This window comes from Eurypyga helias, unplaced genomic scaffold (assembly GCF_000690775.1).
Source record: "Eurypyga helias isolate BGI_N326 unplaced genomic scaffold, ASM69077v1 scaffold31118, whole genome shotgun sequence".
NCBI classification, from domain to species: domain Eukaryota; kingdom Metazoa; phylum Chordata; class Aves; order Eurypygiformes; family Eurypygidae; genus Eurypyga; species Eurypyga helias.
In genome coordinates this window covers 3,007-17,017 of record NW_010269346.1, presented here as the reverse complement: position 1 = coordinate 17,017, position 14,011 = coordinate 3,007, and the positions used below count along the sequence as shown (strand labels likewise).

Below are 14,011 nucleotides of genomic sequence, written 5' to 3'. Positions count from 1 at the left end.
TGATTCATCAGGAAGGTATGCTTCATACACAGAAGATATGATTTACTGAAATAAAATGCAAAAGTTAACGAGCAGACTGCAAATCAAAACCAGCTTCCACTTGAAAGGAGCAAAAAAAGCAATTTAACAACAGGAAAAGCGAAGGGAGACCCTATGTCCATGAGCTAATTGTCTGGCGTGCTATAGGGGATGCTCTTGCTTAGCTTACGAGTGACAGGCACTCCCTCCTGCCCCTGCAAGCACAGAACTCCAGAGCACTAATACGACACCTTAAATAAGCCAACTTCCTTGAGCATTGCCCAGGAGACTAGAATGGGCATGCCTCAATTCAGAAACCGAGAAACATATCCAATTACCAGTCAGGCTGAAGAACATCTCTGACCAAGACCATCCCAGGAAAAACACTCATGTTCAAGCTCAAACAAAATAAAAAAAAAGGGGGGGAAGGGGAGAGATTGCCACAACTGGCATATTTTCATAGCCTTTGTGTAAACACAAGCTCTGGATTAGCCGGCAGCTCAGCTAGCTCTATCTGGATTTGCTCCTTTTGAAACAAAATTAAGGAAAACACCCACCAGAAAAGGTCAATGACCAAACTATTAGGAAAAAAATAAAAGCACGTAGATAGTGATTCATTAAATACGTGCTGCTGAAACTCCAGCAGTGAGCACAAACCAGGCTTTCCACAGAAACCAGAGTTTCTGTAAGGCGGGTTCCCAGCTGGGAACTGCCCTTACACTGCCGCTAGAACACACTGTCACACATCATCAACCCCACCAAGTCCCATACAACCAGCTGTGTTGCTTTTCTTTACTGAACCGAACAACTTGTGTTTGACTACAGTAACTTCCCAAGACGCATCACAGCCCTGACCTAAAAACATCAAGAATTAGAGATTTCATCGCATTCCTGAGTCAATTTTAACAGTGAGGTCAATTATCCACTGGAACATTGTGAACTTTAGGTCTAATTTGTTCCGTCAGATACTATGTAGCTCCTATTTGTTTAACTAAGGTTACTGGTGCTTGCTAGATGTACTGCCGCACTGTTGTGGCCGGCACCTTCCCTGTGGAGGAGGCGCTTACCGAAATCGAGTCATACCCCAACCTTCTCTTAAACTAAAGGCAGAATACAGTACAAAGCGTAGCCTTTCTGCCTTTGAAAGGACCTTTGTGGATCCTCTGTGTTCTTTCTGATTTCTGCAGTCAAAATGCAGCCAGCAGAACTCTCCAGTCCGTGAGTCTTCCCCATACTGCATTCAGAAGGAAGAGTCCCTTCCCAGTTACTGCTGTATGTCCCAAAGGCACACACAGGCTGCGGCCACACTGGTCCGCTTGATTAGCTGAACTTCCAAAATCCTCTCCACAGAGCCTGTTATTTACTCTTCTATTTATAATTTTGCATTTGGCCATATTAAAACACATTTCATTCAAATGAGGCCAGCTTGTCAAAGCAGCCCTGTAAATTGCTAATTTGCACGTCATCCATAGAAATTCAACATCTGTTTCCAAACACTGAGCTGTGTCCTAGCAGAACTCCCACAGAAATACGCCCGTGCTGTGGTAACAAATAGCTACTTCAGAAATTACAAGTTAGCCAGTTAATTCGTTTATAGTGCAGAGTCTCAGTATTGTTATTACTGTGTCATGTAATTTCTATACAATTCTAAAAATCAATGTCATGTAATAACTAAGTCGAGCACCCTATAAAGAAAATACTAAAACATTCACCTTTCTCAACAAATCCTGTAATTTTATCAGTATAAATCCATTTAGCTTGATGTAATCCATTTTCCATAAAGAGCAGTCACCAACTTCAAATATTCCTATCCATAGCTTTGTTAACTGTACCTACTCCTAATCGTATTTTTAAGCCCTTCTTTTTTGATCTCGGACTAAGGTCAATCAGGGTGAGGTTTTTTTGTTCGTCTGGGAGGAAGCAAATTAAATAAGTCATCTAACCACACTTTCTGAACACTGATAAAGTAACAATCAGTTACTTTATATCAGAGTATCCCCTATTATTCCAAAAGGTAAGATTTAAATGTCAAGATGCAAGAAATCGCCTCAACCAAGTCTTTCACCATTCGTGGATGAAGTTTACTCAGGGCTCCAAATGTGAAGTGTCCACTACCACATACCGCGTTCAGTATCAGCAGAAAGTACTTTGCTGTCCTCATCGTGTAGCATAAGCCGATTTTCACCCTTTTCCCAGAAGAAAAGCCAACAGCTTTATGAAATTCTGACGACACGTTTTAACAGCAAGTAAAAGTACAGGCATGCAGGATGTTTTTTCAATAGAACTTCTACTGTCCACCAGCTTTTCTACACAAAAAGAAAACGGTCTCACAGAGCATATCAATCTCCCCCAGACTCTTAGATTTTAAAAGTAAAAGAAGATACAGTTTATACTACAGGAAAAGAAGAAAACAACCTGCACAACCTTGCAAAAGCTGACACTGCTTTCGGAAAAATAAGCTGCAAATGCTTCTGTATTGTGAATTCTTTGGAGGAATAATTAACACAGCACCAACATCCCTGACAAAATAAATTGAGGCATTGATGGGAGAGTAGTTTGATGCAATGGTTTTTGCTTTGCTGGTGTCTTGGTCTGTTGAGGAGGGTAGAATTGACAATGGTAAACGATTCTAAGAACAAAGTCTAAAAAAGTACAGAGATTTAAAACAAAACAGGAAACCAGTAAGGTGTAAAAATGAGCAGTAACTCATACTCCCACCCCTAACAAACCCCTCTCCCCCCAAAACTTTACGTTTCCACACACAGGCTGAGGCGTACTTGTCCCGTGTTGTTAAAGAACGGGAATGCTGACAGATCTTTAGCTGTCACCACAGCAGTAACATTTGCAAAAATACTTATTGCTTCCTAGAGTCCAACAACAATGAAAATAGCATCCTTAACCACTCAGCACCATTCTCTAAATTGTTCGTCTCCTACTCAGATTATTCCAGTGTTTAAAGTAAAACTCAAGAAAGTGCAGCCTATTCTTGAACTTCCAAATTTCAACTTTCAGAATTGGTGTATGTGCTGGCTTTAGTGAGACAATGAGACAAAAATCATTCAAGGACACCACAACTTTCCCTGAAAGAAGGCTTGCATAGTTTTAAAAAAAACAGCTATGAAAATATTTCATATATTCCAATTAGCAGAATGATGAAATCCTTAGATCAATTTCTAATTATTTATTTAATTGTAAGAGAACAGTCTATTTTATATAACGCTCAACTCAGGTTTAAATAACCTCTAAATTTCACATGAGGAAATCCTTGGTCTTTTGAAAGGCACTAAAAAAAAAAAAAAAACAAACAAGCAAGTCTTACCATTTTGATGCCAGTGGAAAACGTGACTGGTTTGACAGGTTTGGGTTTTTCCATTTGCACTTCTAGCTGAGTAGATCTGTCCTTATGCTGAGCTAAAAGCAGTGAAGCAGGAAGACTGGAGCTCTCCTGTAAATATGAGGAACAAATTTAAATGCTAAACCAAAACAAATATTAATTAACGCTGCATATTCTTCAAAACTGCAAGCTGTGTCTGAAAGGCCATCACCAGCAGAGCAGCGTAATGCTAAGTACCCTCTCTATGAGAAACAGTTTACACAAAACGATCATTTTCAGTAATAAGAAAAAGCTGCAGCAACCTCATAAATCACAGTAACCTGCAAACAACCGTTTTTATAGAATCCACATTAAAGACAACATAACAGGCTCCTTATTCCTACTAGTCAGTGCAACTATATTTATTAAAATAAAAAAAAAATTAGAACTTAATCAGAGAAGGAATAATACCAAGCAGTATAACTTGGATCAGATGTTTATCTAAGACGCATTCTTCTACCAGTGAACTCAGACCAGTTTGAAATTGTTTCCCATTAGATTTCACCTGAGGCCGTTTGGAAATGATCCTCGCTCTGCTTTGCACAATGGCACTATTGTAAGTGCAACCAACAGCATATTTATTTTCTCCTTCACCAACTTATTTTTAGGGAAGCCAGCCAATTTGGAAAAAAAATATATATATATAAAAAGTAGTAAAATGAATAGTTAAGCAAATGAACTACTTAAACGCCCTGAACAGAACAGAATTATTATTAACATACGTATATGCACTACAGTCTTCAGAGAGTCCGAAAATTATGGGCCAGTAATCTTCTAATAAACTGATGTGACTATCCACACGCACACAGAAATCCTTGAGGCTTCCTAGTTAGTATGACTGCAAAGCTGAGAGCTGGGAAGTGCAGACAGATTCTTCCTGGATGGCTCCGGTGCAATATTTCATTCCTAAGGCTTTCAGATGTCACACGTACTTCTGTTTCACAGAACCAAGCAGATACTGAACTACAAACCGTATTTGTTACTCACAAAACCAAACAAACTACAATAAACTGGACAGCGATTTTTTACTTGCAGCAGTTCAGGGTAAGAAGTTAGAAGTTTTTAACGCCGCAAGATGCCTTGCTGCCCATGGTACCCTAGGCGAATCTTCTGAAGCGATCGTGAAGAACGGTCATGCTGCACACTGACTTTTCACAACGCTCCCCAGTCCTCTTACCTCTCTATTTTTTCTTACACTAACCGACTGTGCAACTGCTGAAAGCAGAAAAATCTCACATGATGAGATCTGGTCCAGAGTCAAATACAACTACTGAGGCACAGGATCCTACTTACACTTCTGTGATTAAGTAGGAAGAGGGAGGGAAGAGGTTAAAAACCTAAACTGTAGTAATAAGGGATGTCTTCTGTACACCTAGGAGAAAATTTGGACCACCACTGCACTAGTTTACAGGCTGCATCTTCAGTGCTGTACACGTCTGTAACAACCACTCAGCAGCACGTACTGCTAGCTGTCTGCAGAGTTGAAGGATGCTGGATTCTCTTAATCAGATTTAATATGCTGGGGGAGAAGGAAACAGTGTGAAGCATTCTCTGGTTCGCTTTTTGCCCCCTCGTATTCCTTAAACCTCTAGTACAATAACTAAAGGAACCCAATTTTTGTACCAGCTTCTCAAGAGCTCTCACAATGACCGGTAACCAGATTACTCAACTGTGGGAAACCCACACTGCGCCAGCAAGCCACCGCGTCCCTGATTGTTTGTCCATTCTAATACACACATAGCCCTTCTGTTAACTATTAACACACGTGAAAGGTCCAATCCTGTAAGCATTTTACCCACACTAGCAGTTTTCTGTATGAGAAAAGCTGTCTAACAACATGAACAAAGCTAGTTATATGCAAAAATCTCTGAAAGCTTTGTCTCCAAAAGCCCTGAAGTGCTGGTGAAAGTAAGAACATGATGTCTTTAAGGCACCTCGCCCTTTGCTTGACTCCAAGCTATGCCCCAGCCCAAGGAAAACCTGCCTCTATGCCGTGTGCTGCAGTGCCATTCTGCTCATGCCTGGGAAATCTGGGCTCTTGGAGGGTGAGGGAAAGTCCCACAACACAGAAGGCATCGAGGAGCAGATTTGTAAACCTCTGCGTATAGGTGAGAGAGTTTATACAGGAAATAAAGGAAGTGCTTTAATATTTTACTCAGCCCCAATTATCCAGGCCTAGAAGGTTAAAAATAAATTTTAAAACCCCACACAAAATCCTTCCAATAATATATAAAATGCATTTGAGACTACAAGTCTAAACTACAATAAGGTGTTTTATTGTAAAAGAGGTCACTGACAGTGAAGGGAATATAAAATCTGCCTAATTTAGTACTGGGAGGCAAAACAGGCAACAGTCTAGGCAAAGCACCAGATTGCTCATGGAGCCTCAGCTGCCTGTGATGCCTTGTTCACCTTTCCAGCACGCGATGCTGGCCTTCCCCCCCAGCTCCCAGCCGAGGGAGGGGATCCTGGAGCCTTGGGCTCAGGGCCAGTCCTTTCTGCAGGAGCCACCAAGCTCCTCAGGCAGGCCAGAAACCAAGCCTGCTGCAGGCCAAAATACCACACATTTCCACGCCTTTTCCCCTGCCTCTGGACTGTCTAAATTATAAGGTCTTTGAAGATGGGACAGTATTCTCACACACTTTTGTAAGCAACTGAGACCTTTATTCATTATGATAAAATAGCCTAAACAATACATATCAGAAACTGTGAATCTCCTCAGCCATTAGGATTTAAGCACCAAAGGCAAATTGCCTCCTTGGAAGGAGAGAGGCCTCACATCTCTACCTGCACCACACAATAAATTTCAGACAAATTTTCTCTTGCTGCCCAGTGGGGGGGTGGAATCTTGTAAAAAAACAACAAAGACCCAGGTCAAGGGGGCCATCGGTTCCCAGCACGAGGCGATGCATCCAAAACAGAGGATACAAAACCAACAGGTGAAACGTCGGCCTCCCCCATCCTCTACACTCACGCTCCTGCCGAGTCAGTAGTTTGCCACTGGCACGGCTGTAGCCAGAACTCAATCCTGTTGGTTTAGCACAGTCCCAGCAACCACAGATAGAAGGTTATTTTTTGTTTAATGTAATTTTTTACACTGCTACTGCTTATGCTTGGCTTTTGCTGCCAGTTAAGTTCTACTTACGATCAGCTTCATTTTCAGGTTTGCATCACAGCATTAGAGGGATTTCAGAGACTATAGGAAATGTTTATTTGGTTAACAACTGCTGGTTTTCCAGAGACTTTGTAAGTCATTACACAAACACTTCAGCGCTGGTTTTATAAACCTTTAGTATTACAAAACAACTTTTGGCTCAAATTTAAGTTGACAGTGCCTCTTCATAAACAGAGACACAACTTAAAACTGCCCAGTTGCCTTCCTCAGCCGTTAAAAATCACCTTTCTGTTGTTTTAAGAATATTAAGATATTTTTAATAGCAATACATATGCAATCACAGTTAAAACTACCTATTTTGGTCATGTTTTAAGGATTATTTAGAACCACTCTTTCCACAAGCCATCTGTTGAAGTAGGTTTCCAGTAAATCCAACTGCTGTGTGGAAAAAGGAAAAGACACACACCACTACTAGTCTCTAATATGTTAAGAGTGTGTTTTAGAACAGGATTTAAGAAGTCAGAAACCAGTTCAAAATCCTTATTCTGAGCCGTGGAATTCAAGTTCATAGTGGAGTTTCTATTAACTGATCCACTACTCAAACTATTCCTAACTGTGTGGACTGTAAGCACTTTTACCTTTGAAGTGAAAAGAGACTGCTGGATGCAAAGTTACAGACCTGAGGATTTTCAGAGAGACTTTCTGCTCATCTCTGCTTTTGTCTACAAAAAAAATGACACACCACCTCCTTTCAGCAAAGCCAGTGCCAGGTTGCCAGAACTGGCTTAGGAAAAGGCAACTCTTCAGGAGGCCCCAGAACTGCACATCGATGCTCTCTTCATGTCAGTGCCTTCTGCACTGTTTTGAAGGGGAACTCTACTTTTCCAGGAAAAGCATCATTATCTTGATTAAGAACTGAGAACACAAAGCAGGAATTAATGCCATATTAATGTGAAATAAACTGAAATGAGAGAAATTCTGATTTAAATCTGCCAAGCAGCTTTAAACCTCACTGACATAGCTGCACACATGTATGCAGGCATGCATACTACTTTTTTCTGATTTCTTTCAAGGTTACCCACAGACCTTATGGCTGTCAGAGCACGTGAATGTGTGCATGCATGACAGTTTCTACACGCACCTGTATAAACACACTGAGGTGTGAATGTTGTTTAAACAACAAAGCATTTTTTGAGCTCCCCTGTGCCCACATCGCACTTCAGATGCGGAATCAGTAGTAAATTCAGCCGAAGACAAGACTAAATGTCCAGAAGTGGCCTGAATTTTTCTTCAGTTGTCTGTACACCCTCCAATGAACCCAAGCTTCGCTGGCTTCAAAAGGAGCAACTCATACACTAGGGTTGGCTAATGCTCGAGTAACTCGTGAGGTTACTGTTCCTTGTTCTCCACCATCTCTCCACTGCAGAGGGGGCTGAGCTCATTAAGAGGCTCCCGATTAACACCACACACCAGACTGTCAGCCCCTCTTCAGGACTGCTTAAACAAGCCAGCAGCGGCAGGACTTCACATTACGGCCGAACCAACTCAGCTGCTCCTCTCTAACCCCTCACAAATTGCACAATCAGACAGGCACCAAAGCAGATGCAGCTCTCATCAGCTGAGGGCAATGCAAGTAGGCAGTTCCATGGCCTGGACGCGACAGACCCTCACCCGTCGCGCATCAGGTTCAAGGTGGAGTAGTCACCGAATCAGTGACTATGCTAACACAAGCCATCCCGGATCACAGTCAAAGCCGGTGACTTTCACGACAGTAAGTAGAGACCGAGACTTTTATACTAGCTCTTCTTCAGATACACACTCAAATGTCAAGCTAGCAAGTAAACTGGTGGAGTGGCTCAAGTGACTAAATCAGTTTCTGAAATAGAACTCTACGTGTCAATTAGCAACAAGAAAAGATCTTTCAATGGGAGTTCACTAGGAAAAGAACAAAAAACTCAAAACAGGTAGAACCAGGAAAATAGCCTTCTTAAAATACCAAAACAACTTCTACATTTTTATTTGTTAAAAACTTAACCAGGATTAATTTTGTGTGGAAACAGCCAAGAAGGCTTTCCTAGAATTCATTCCTAACCAGCACTGGACATTCTGGACAATGAGTCCAATTAAGTCTCTGAATCCCAGAATCACTCTTCCTCCAGTCCTTCGCTTACCAAAGCCAGATTCTTTGTAACATTGAGATGAACGAAAGGCAAAAGAGCAGTAACACAGGCAAACAGAAAGGGGCAGATGTGTTACTTCCACACAGTTAACTGTGGTAGATGAATGTCAATGTACTGGCTGTTTGCTCTTCTACTGAGCGTTCAAAGTCTCTGGTTTTGTTACTCACCAGGTCATCCAGGAGTGCCTGCTTATTCTTCCTCTTCATCATCTGTTGTAGCTGTTCTTCCTTCTGTATGAGCAGTCGCCTTTCTTCATTTTCCTGTCGCTCTACCTCTAAGGCTTCCTCCAGCTCTTCCTGCTCCCGCGTCTGAAATGGAAGTTAGACATCAGCTCATAGCAATCTTCCTCTCTGGGTGAGCAGAGTTCACCTACAGCCCTGCTGCCTAACAAAGGAACTAGGAGAGACCAAGCAATTGGAACGCGGCCAAATTCTCTCTTTTCAGGTAGAATTTTAGGTAGAATTTTGAGGTGATTATGATGATTCTACTTCCTCTTATTGTCCAGTTCAAAACTACATTTTTTACTTTGCTGCTGTCTGGTAGGAAGTAACAATTTCAGTCTTGGTTTTTTAGATATTAGAGAATGGGTTTTCACTTACACCTTCACCCCAAAACGCAGGCAGCTCTCTCTGATCCCACACTTCCTACTTCTCAAGCACTATCAGTGGGTGACCAAAAATATCACCCCACAACACTGTTTCTGATCACCCCCTGATCAGCCACACCTTGTGTGCTTCTTAACAGTGGTGTAGCAGAAGTATAAGAAATCACAAGTCCATGAATATTCACAGAGAAGCTTATAAGCTAAAACATATTTAAGCATGAACTGTAAAGAACATCACATCTCAGAAAATGGGGAATTTTTCTTGTAACTCGAAGTCATATGCCACAAGAGAAGAAAGGAAAGAAATAACTAGGACATAGTGTCTAGCTTTTGTTTCAGATTTTACTTCTTGAAAAGCGTTTTTTAACCTGTAAATTATTAAGTCATCTATATTTGAAAATCACAGTGAAGAAAAAAAAAAAAAGAGGAGAGCTTCAAGACCCAGGGTGGGAGGAAGGATTACAGCTAAACAACTTTATACAGAAGAGGGATCAAAAGAACATTAATTTGGTGGCAAGAAGATATAGGACAACAACATGCAGAAAACATTTTCCAAATCTTCCCCACCAGAAATACTAAAGCAAAGGAAGGTTCAGTAAAAACAGCGATAATTAAAATTAATAAAACTTAAATGGATGATTAATCCATGGAATCAGTTCCAGCAAAACATTACTGCAGTCAAGAGCTTAGTAAAATCTGCTCTTGTAACAAAAAGACCTGAAGTTATACTGTAAAGCATAGACACCTGAAACGTGCCAGAATACGCTGAAAAACGTCCCTTTACCAGGCAGATCAAGGCAATGGGTCCCCGTGAGACCCAGTTACGCCTGGATGCGAGAGCAGACAGATCTCATCACCTGCCCTGGAGCAAACAGAAGCTGCTTTCATCCCGTCACCAGCAGTGACACTGGTAAAAAGCTGCTCACCAACCAGTGACCACCTGACACCAGATTCTCTTCGCATTTAATGAAAGGAAACAACCAAACAAACAAAAAAAAAAAATCCTCAAGTTGCTAATTTTGAAGTTATTTCTGAGAATTAAGGGATCTAGTTACTTCAGTCAACAGAACTGAAGAGCTCAGGGTCTTTATGACATTCCAAGCCTCTTCCACATTTAGGTCTAAAGACTGTCTGGAATTTGCACTGAAACAGATGAAAACTTGTAGGGAAGTGCTGACAGACCCAGTCTGAAGAACCAGGCCAGAAAAATTATAGTCAGAAATAAGTAAACCGATACACAAACTAACCCAGATCAGACTACAGCAAAATGGAAGAATTGTCACAAGTCAGATCAATTTCTTTTTCTGAAAGGAAAACAAAACAAAACAGTAAACCAGAAGAGAGGTGTACTCAATAGGCATCAAGGGTTGTGTCAAGCCTAAACAACATAACCTGGACAGTCCCAGCATCTAAAGGAATAAAGATGATCATGGTGAAACCTGGAGTAAAGTCAAGATGGCAAACGGTGAGAAGCAAAGTAGGTCACCACATTCAAGTGTAATTCACCACATTCAAGAAAGTTTAAACACATTCACATCATCGAGTCCAGACAAAACTATTTCAAGGCTGAACAAAGCAATAAGTGAAATTAAACATCTAGTGACACAGTAGGAAGTAACAAGTTACCCTGTGCCTGGAGAATAGCAGATACTTAAGGAAGAAAGCAAGTTTGGGACAACTGTAGCCTGCTTGGAGTGCAAGTATATAAAAATATTTATACAAAAATCAACTCATAATGACAAGAACCCTTCCTCCAAGAGTTCGTCACCTCTTCATGCAAACCTGCCTACTCAAATTTCTTCTCTGCGCCATCCTGCATTGAATCATGAAATGGTTTGGGTTGGAAGGGACCTTAAAGACCATCTAGTTCCAACCCCCCTGCCATGGGCAGGGACACCTTCCACTAGACCAGGTTGCTCAAAGCCTCGTCCAGCCTGGCCTTGAACACTTCCAGGGATGGGGCATCCACAACATCTCTGGGCAACCTGGTCCAGTGCCTCACCACCCAATCCATAAAGAACTTCTTCCTGATACCTAACCTAAACCTCCCTGCTTTCAATTTAAACCCGTTACCCCTTGTCCTGTCACTACAGGCCCTTGTAAAAAGTCCCTCCCAGCTTCCTTGTAGGCCTCAAGGCCTACATTTGTTAGGTAAACCTACACACCTAACAGATGGGTTGGTACACAAGTAGTAAGGTCACTAGAACTGTCTGCAAAGATGAAGAATATGGCTTGTATTGACAGATGAACATTCAAATCCTGAGGCGACTGCTTCAGTAACTTAATATTTTGATTTGTAAAAAAGAATGACATACTCATAGGGACAGAAGTAGCAGAAGTGAAATGAAAATGACCTACAAGTCCTCAGATTTGAAGACATTAATTCACCACTTAGAAACCAAAGAGGAGAAAATACAATGCATTATTTGACCACTGCTGCTTTTGAACGTCCCATATGACAGTGCTGCAAGAGAAGAACAGCTTTAGGATCTCGCACGCCAACATATTTCCAGTAGAAATGGGAAAACAACATTCTTTTGTAAAAGGCTGTTAAGATCTCAGCTACAATACTGCACTCAGTTCTGGTCTCTTCTGCTTGTCAAACACAAATTCAAACTAGAACAGGCAAAAGGTAATAAAAACACCAGAAAGGACAGAGAATATCTATATTCCTCAGGAGCAAACTATTACAGTGGACAGAAAAATCTGTCAGTCTAAGAACGAAGGGAAAATGACTATCCATTAGAAGTTTAGGTGAGATACTCGGACACCTTTTACCACTTAAGGGGTAAATACATTCCAAAATCTGACAAAAAGAGCTAGAGAGAAAGCACCATTTCAGCCTTTGGGAGAAGGGTAAACTTATGGGCAAGATCACGCAGTTTTTCGTAACAGCAACTGTGTCAAGTCCATTATGGACTTGGTATTTTTGTGGTATTTTGCTGGCCAGAGTTAAACCACGACAACGTTTCAACTGAAAAAGAAATACTGAAGGTTTCAGATGTTAAAACTAAAAAGAAATCTCCAGATTTCCAGTAAGTCTGGATTCACACAGGCTTGTCCAGCTTCCACCAGACAGCCCCTAGCACAGCAAGGCCATACAGTACAGAAAACAGAAGGCCCAGGGGGCTTGGGGGGGTGCAGGGTAATTACTGCGCTGCTCGATACGATCACGCAGCTTGCGCACAGGCCCCTCGCGAGTCACATACGTGAAGGGAAGGTGGGCTGCAGGCAAAGCGCGCCATTCGCGTGGTGACCCCAGAGGCTGCACCTACGCTGTAAAGACAGACATGCAGCCAAAGATTTGGCAGGTCTCTTCAAGCTCCGAAACATAGGATACTGCACAGTGCCAGAGACGGGATAACACATCAGAGATGGACCCCTAGGGAAGTTTCCCCGCCTTTAAAAGGAAGAGGTTCAAACAAACATTTTTCAGATTCCAATCTCCTCCTGTGAAATCCTGGAGCTAAAGAAATCACTGGGAGTTTTGCCACAGACTTCAGGGGTGTGAGGATTTCACCCCTACTGATCTGAAAGCAAGTTCTCAGTGCAACTGGAATACAAACACAAAACCCTGTTACGTCACACTCTGCGCAGACATCTTCCTTCAAGAACCGACAGCAACGTGTGTTTTATACTGAAAAAATATTTAACAGATTAAACTTTTCTTACAGAATTAAGTGCCTGCAAGTTTATTTTTAAAGAAGAAAATGATCTCTGAGCCATATTTTAATGAATGAACCCTCAAAGAACCCTGTGTTTTGCATACAGATCATGTATACAATACTCTTTATGTTATTGTTATCAGCACTGGAACAAAGGTTTTAATGTCTGTTTCGACATCTTTCATTTTAAATTCTGTATAAACCAGACCTGTGCTCTCCCTCAATTTTACAAGTCTCTCCTGGGAGCGTCAATGCCTGCATCTGGACTCCTTTTTTCCTTTGGATGAGAAAGGAATGATTGTCCTGGTAGAGGAATGAACTTGGTCTCTCCTGGACATTGTCCAATGACACTGCCAGCACACATGCGGTGGTGATGTATTAGATGCAGACTTCACTGCCTGTCCCCCTTTCCAAGTCCTTCCCAAAATAAAGCATAACTACATTTCAACTACCAACTTAATCTCTTGACACAGCACTAAAAATCAGTATCACAGGACATTAGTGTATGACTGCTTTTGAACACAAAGTGAAATCTGCATGGTGCCATCAGCTTTGACTTGTTTTTAAGATATTACAGAAAGTACTCCACTTTGAAAATCCCTTAATTCTTTAACTAATGAATAAAAATTGTAGGGGAGAGAAGCTAACTAACCAGTTTTATCTTGTTTTTCTGAATGACTTCTTTGTTTTCCTTCTGGTACAGCTCCATTTTCTTTTTGGTGTTCTCCAAATCCACATTGTTGGTCAAGTTAAATACTGCGTAAATATTAGAAAGACAGAAAGCAAAAGTCTTAGGTTGGCATGCATGACTGACAAAGAAATACTACTAATGTTCTCTACCCTTCTAGCACCAAACACCACATTATCAGAATTTAAACACCCTGTAAAACTAGACACAGTCTGCTACATCACTGCAAACTTCAACAGAAGCCAGCTCAGTTTCTTCAGGTTTATACATCTCTAGGAGGTGAAAATTTGAGTTTTGCACCCTATTTTGTGATACTAATAATTATTACACATGAATAATGATATTATTTGTAAAACATTAACCTTTTC

At 41.2% G+C, this 14,011-nt stretch overlaps 1 protein-coding gene across 1 annotated transcript in view; it reads right to left on the bottom strand.

Moving 5' to 3' along the window:
* MNAT1 (MNAT CDK-activating kinase assembly factor 1) overlaps nucleotides 1-13,711 on the bottom strand; it is a gene marked incomplete at its 5' end in the record, with an annotated part of 40,600 nt that extends 26,889 nt beyond the window's left edge. The window contains 3 exons of the mRNA XM_010158085.1: nucleotides 3,338-3,463; nucleotides 8,854-8,994; nucleotides 13,608-13,711. Coding sequence (XP_010156387.1) covers nucleotides 3,338-3,463; nucleotides 8,854-8,994; nucleotides 13,608-13,711 — 371 coding nt within the window. The remainder of the gene's footprint in view (nucleotides 1-3,337; nucleotides 3,464-8,853; nucleotides 8,995-13,607) is intronic.
* Between the last annotated feature and the right edge of the window lie 300 nt (nucleotides 13,712-14,011).